Below are 6044 nucleotides of genomic sequence, written 5' to 3' on the forward strand. Positions count from 1 at the left end.
AATGCATGTCCTAGCCGCTATCGATACCGATACCGATACCGATACGAGACGTCCGTTAAAACGAACCCAAACACTCTTCCAGAGTCCCCCTCCCCTCCAACCCACGCAGCCGTCAACTGCTACACCGGTCGACCTCGCTCCCACTACGATTCCCACGGTGCTCGGCGAGTTGATCGCGAGCGTTCTGCTGCAGTCGTGTTAACATCATACCCGCCGCTCGCGACGAGCAAACCCTAATCAATACAATGCCTTCAAGACTGGATACACCCGTCTTGACCGTCGACGTAGGCCTTATCCACAAGGTCGACACGCGAAATGTGGAAAACCTCTTCAGCATGTGGACAGGTGAGCACTCCCCCTACATCGTAGCCGAGAAATCGAGACTGACGCGTTTACCTTAGTCTTCTCACGATGCGCGGGCTCGTTAGAAGAGGGACGACGATTAGAGAACCTGAGCTGGAGACTATGGAACAGAGAGACGTTCTGCTGCGATCCCGTATCCGAGGCCAACTCCACAACCCCCGCCATCTCCATCGCCTCGAGAATCTCAGAAGGTCGGTACTCTAGCGAAGTACCAAGTCTGTCTGGGAGTCTCGACTCACTTAATGACGACGAAGTCCTAGAGTTCGAGTCTGATAGCTCTTCATCGTCGGATCCGGTCGAGATCCACCCGGGAACCATACGCCACCACGACCTGCCCAGTCGCAGCCGTGGTCGCGAACGCCACATCACGCCTGATGATCTCGAGAAGATGGTCATCACCATCAAGGAGAAGAAGGACCTCGAACCACTTTCCCCCATCCACACCTACCTCCCACCCCCGGCGATGGAGCTCCCCGAAGCCGCACAGGTCGCCACCCCTCGGATAGTCGAACCGATAGATCTTTCCATAACCTCGGACGCTGCCTCTGAACAATCGGCACCGCCGTCACAGGACTTGAGCACAGCCTCCGAGAGGAGCGCCACGAGCGTTGTGAAAGGTTTCTCGCCCGCGCATGTCAGCTCATCGTACCGATCCATCCCTCTTCTAACCGCCCCGTCGTCCCTTCCCACGACCGACTTGGCCAACGCCCCGGCGTCCAGAGGCCCTCAACCCAAGAAGCAGGCCATGTTCGCCATTGGCGCATCATCCGGTGAAGACTCCCTCAGCGAAGAAGCCCATTCGTTGGAGAATAAACTCAAGCCTACGACCGCCCCTACACAACAGAAGAAGAAGGCCAAGTTCAGCTTCGGAGGCTCATCTAATGAAGATGAGAGCTCCTTGCCACAGAACATGGCGAAGGCGCAGAAAGCCGAGAGCCGACCCCCCATGAAGAAGGTCACGTCCTTCCAGGAGGAGGTTGCCTCTCGCACCATCAACGAAGAGTCACCGTTTGAGGATGACGTCTTCGAGAGTGAAGAGGATGAAATTGACGAGAGTGCCATTGACGATGACGACGACTCGTCGGATTGGGAGGACTCGGTGGAGGACAGCGGAAATGCGAGCATCGACGAGAAGACCTTCTTCCAGCGGGTGGACTCGAGACCGAACCTCACTTCGCGGCGGTCCATGATCACCACCCTGCTTCACCAGAACGACCGGGCGACCGCTCTCGCGACGGCAGCCGCCACGACGTCGGCGCCGGCTCTGCACCGTTCCCGCACCTCGTCCCCGCATGGTCCTTCGCTTCCAGGATCCCCCGAATCGGACGATGCCGCTCCTCTCATGATGAAGAAGGGGCTCAAGCCCATCGCTGAGATTCCCCGGTCCGCGGCTCAACCCATCATCCAAACTACCACCAACACCACCTCACACCAACTGGCTCTCTCCCCCCGAACTACTCGCCGTAACATGCTCGCCTCTGAGCTCACGGTCAGCCTCCGGCAACATCTTCTTTGGGAGCGGAAGCAAAGGTCTCAGACCGCCAACGCCGTCCTGAAGCGAAGACATACCGAAAAGGACCTGAAGAACCTCAAGCAAGACCCCGAAAAGGCACACATGGACCAGGGATCCGCCAGCAAATCGAGCTGGAACGAGTACTACGGTCAAGGATTAGGCGAGTACCACTCCAGAGGATGGTAGACCCAACACGTCACGTCAGACGCATCATTTAGTTCGAGACAGGATTGCGCATCGAGGACTTGCTCTACACACATACGTTGGCACAAAGTTGCTACACCATCTACATCGACTCCAGCATTGATTTACCTCGCACTCTTGGGGCCGAATGCAGGCACGCGGCCTACCACAGCATTGCTTATCAGCGATACATTTTATACTATTATGCTTCCTTGACTTTACACATCATGGCTTGCGAGGAACGGCCTATACACCGGGTGGCGTTTTCGACCCTGCTCTTCCTCAGAACATACTCCTCCGACAGGAGCACTGGATGGTAAAGGCTTGTGTCTGGTAGGGAAAAGGAGATTGGTGGCAGTTTTTTGTTTTCATTTTTCTTTTTCTATTCTTTGCTAGCGATGGTGGTCTTGTGGCGTCTGCCCTGTTTCTGATGCCGATGTCTGTGACTCGTGGGACGAACTCAAGGAACGGGGCTTCGTGGTGTGCGTTCGGCGTTTTACGGAAGATACCAGGGAACAATGATCTTGGTTGTTTGGTTATTCCCATCTGAGATTTCGGATGGGCTGTACATGTTCATCTTGGTTGCGTGTTACGATAGTTGAAGTCAGCTGGTGACTTGGGAGAAGATGTTTTGTTGAGGGAATGAAGTGGCGCGGAGCAGAAAAGCGCGAGGGAGTGGGAGAGGGCGGAAGCAGGATTCAATACCTAGCTAGCCAAGGATCTGGTAATAGCAGAGAGAGGGACAGAGGGAGAGAGAAGATTCAGCAGCTCGAGCAAGCTCGACGAGAGCGGCGCGAAAGGAAGCGAAGCCGAATAATCGAAATGAAATCCCTTGTACATGTCACTATTCATCCCTTCCACGTCTTGCTTGTGTTTGCGCTGTGAGGTGGGGAGCGGGAACGGGGATTGCTCTCTCTTTTTCTCTCGCGCGGCAGACCATGAATACTACGTAGGGACCACGGATTCTTTCCCAAGTCCAAGTCCAAGTCCAAGTCCAAGTCCAAGTCCAAGTCCAAGTCCAAGTCCAAGTCCAAGTCCAAGTCCAAGTCCAACTCCTCACTAACTAACCCCCACATTACCTCACCTCACCCCACACACCCGGACTCGAGAGCGTGGGCGCGTGGGCGCGTGGGTGCGTGGGATGGGATGGGATGGGATGGGATGGTGTGGTATAGTACGGTATGGTACGGTGTAAGTACGGTGTGGTCGGTATAAGGTCAGCGGCTGTCTTCCCTCCAGCTAATTCACATGTCTCTCTCTCTCTTTTTATACATATATATATATATATATGTATCTGTATCTCCCCCCTTTGCCTTTGTGGATGATAGATTTATGGATTTCTGAACGGATGGGCGGATGGGCGGATGAATAAGGTGGTGTGTGTATGTGTGTGTGTATGTATGTATGTATGTATGTATATTTATATTTATATTTATATGTATATGTATATGTGGGGGAGGATTGGGGGAGGGGGGGGGGGTAAGTTGGGGGGGTGTGATCTTGGGAATCTTGAGAAGAATCTGGGGGATTTCGTATTGGTGGGTGAAGATTTACCTACATTGTACTACTACGACGTGTGGATGCGGATGCGGATGCGGATGTAGGGAGGTGTGCGGTATGCTGGCGGTATGCTGGGTGGGATTGGGGGATTGGGGATGGGGGATGGGGGATGGGGGATGGGGGAGAAGAGGATGGGTGGATGGGTGGATAGGTGGATGGATGTTGGGGTGGGTTGTTGGGGGTTTGCAGTTTGCATAATGGCGGTGAAAGAAAGAGAGAGTGAGTGAGTGAGTGTGTGTGAGAGAGTGAGAGAGTATTCTCTGCGCGATGCTGCGAGGAGGAAGCTGGGCCCACGGGGGGGGGGGGGGGGGGGGGGGGGGGGGGGGGAGGGGGGGGGGAGCGCAGGCCGGGTTTCTCTCTCTCTCTCTCTCTCTCTTTTTTTTTTTTTTTTTTTTTTTTTTTTTTTTTTAACCGCAATCTCTTTCTAGGTGCGAAGTAGAGCGAATCATTTGGGGTCTTTTCTCATTTATTTTTTGTTTTCTTTTTTTTTTTTTTTTTTTTTTTTTTTTTTTCGGGAGGGGAGTGCTTTGGGTGCTTTGGTTGATTACGGGGGGGGGGGGAAGGGAGGGGAGGGGAGGGGGTTCCGTTGAAGATTGAATGAAAGAGGGCGTTGTAGAGAGAGAGTGAGGGGGCGATTGTTTAGAAGGAGGCGCGTGAATAAATATATGATGGATAGATGGATATCGTCGTTCTTTTTTTCTTCTTTTCTCTTCTCTTTTCTTCTCTTTTCTTTTCTTTGGCGTTCTCTTACTCTCTCTCTCTCTCTCTCTTTTCCGTCCTCGGAAGGAAGGAAATTTTACACACCGAGTAGAAGAAGGCTGATGGACGAGATGGACCTGATGGACGCGATGGACGTGCCCCCTCCCTTTCTTCATTTGGGAACTCTCCTCTCTCTCTCTCCCTCTCTCTCTCTCTCTCTCTCTCCCCCGTACTCGTTTCCTCGTCCTTGTCTTATTGTCAATTTGTTTAGTTTTGGTTGCTTGTCTGTTTCAAGTTACATGCGTGCGTACTCCATAGAGAGCGGGCCCTTCGTTCTTCACCTTTCTTTCACCTTTCATCGGGAGTAAGGTGGTCCTCTCATTACTCGTACAACCTACGTCGTGCGTGCGTGGATTTCAGGGTTCAGCAGCTTGCTTGCTTGCTTGCTTGCTTGGAATTCAGGCCGGGGGACGGGTCTCGTCTCGTAAGGCTGGCCAGCATGGGAAGCACGATTAGGTGGATAAGGTAGTTAATATTATCTGACATATACCGTACCTACCGTACACTCCTCCTCTGTCCAGCTTGTGCTTTTCTTCTTCTTGGGAGCTTAGCTTTCTCCCATGCACGAAGGGTGCGTTCGTTGGATCTCCCCTGCGGCTCGGTCTGGTGTACCGGTAGGAACATCTCCGGTCTTGGTGCCAAGTGGATAAATGGATAGCCCAGTACCGACTACAGAGCAGTAGTACAGTAGTATCTGTGTGGGATCGATTTTAGCCGGATGCGGATTCAAAGAGACGGTTCATGTCGGTCGTTGGGAGAGTATATTTTCTTTTCCTTACGAGGGAGACCTAGGCAGGCATACACTCAACGACTGGGATGACAGTTGAAGCGTGTTTGTTGGGAATGAGTCATTGGCAAAGGCCGATCTCCATCATCCTCTTCTTTACTGGATATATCATGATCATACCTACTCTACTGTATCTATCTTGTGGGGGGGGGGGAGAAGAGAGGAGAAGAGAAGCCGAGAGAGGGGTACCGACTCTTTCTTCTTACTCTATCATCCCCCTTTTCCTTTCTTTCACGACACCGACACCGACACCGACACCGACACCGACACCGACACCGCTCCTGCCCCTCCTGCTCACCGCAATGCTGGTATCAAGCGTCCGGGCGAGGAGAATCCTCTTATCTCCCTCCATCTGCATAATCTCGATACACGTGAAGAAAGCTAGTTGTATATGTATATGTACCGGTATATGTATATGAATATGTAAACTCCGTAGGTACGTAGTACGTAGTACGTACTGTAGTATGTGTATGCATGCGCGCATACCGCTTCATCATCCCCATCCATCCATCCATCCATCCATCCACCCACCCCCTTCAAACACGTTACTGCACGTGCCAACAAAAGCTTGTCTGGAAGAGACCGCTCTTTTAGTCGGCTCCACACCAAATCCCGATTCCTGCTGTACGCACGTACTACGTAGTACTGTAGTATCTCTCCCGCCGCTTTGACTACCGGTACACCCAGCAATTCCGTCACACACACCACACCACACCAGCCGCACAGCCAGCTTCTAGACTCCGGAAAAAGAACTGGGACGCGAAAAGTCGAATTGTGGACCTGCGCCTGCATAGCGCCACAGCTAGAAAATAAAACGGGCTGCCCCGATTCCGCACGCCGTCCGGCTTTAGAACGGCTTTAGAACGGCTTTAGAAGGAC

At 52.7% G+C, this 6044-nt stretch overlaps 1 protein-coding gene across 1 annotated transcript; it reads left to right on the plus strand.

Annotated features, from left to right (window-relative positions):
* Positions 1–245: 245 nt before the first annotated feature.
* On the plus strand, positions 246–2062 carry L3040_000331 (uncharacterized protein; the record flags this gene model as incomplete). Its single annotated transcript, XM_007297814.2, has 2 exons — positions 246–345; positions 402–2062. 2 exons carry the CDS (start codon positions 246–248, stop codon positions 2060–2062), a joined length of 1761 nt encoding a protein of 586 aa, XP_007297876.2.
* Positions 2063–6044: the final 3982 nt, after the last annotated feature.

Source organism: Drepanopeziza brunnea (assembly GCF_022702325.1).
Source record: "Drepanopeziza brunnea f. sp. 'multigermtubi' strain 214-2 chromosome Unknown ctg1, whole genome shotgun sequence".
Lineage (NCBI taxonomy): Eukaryota > Fungi > Ascomycota > Leotiomycetes > Helotiales > Drepanopezizaceae > Drepanopeziza > Drepanopeziza brunnea.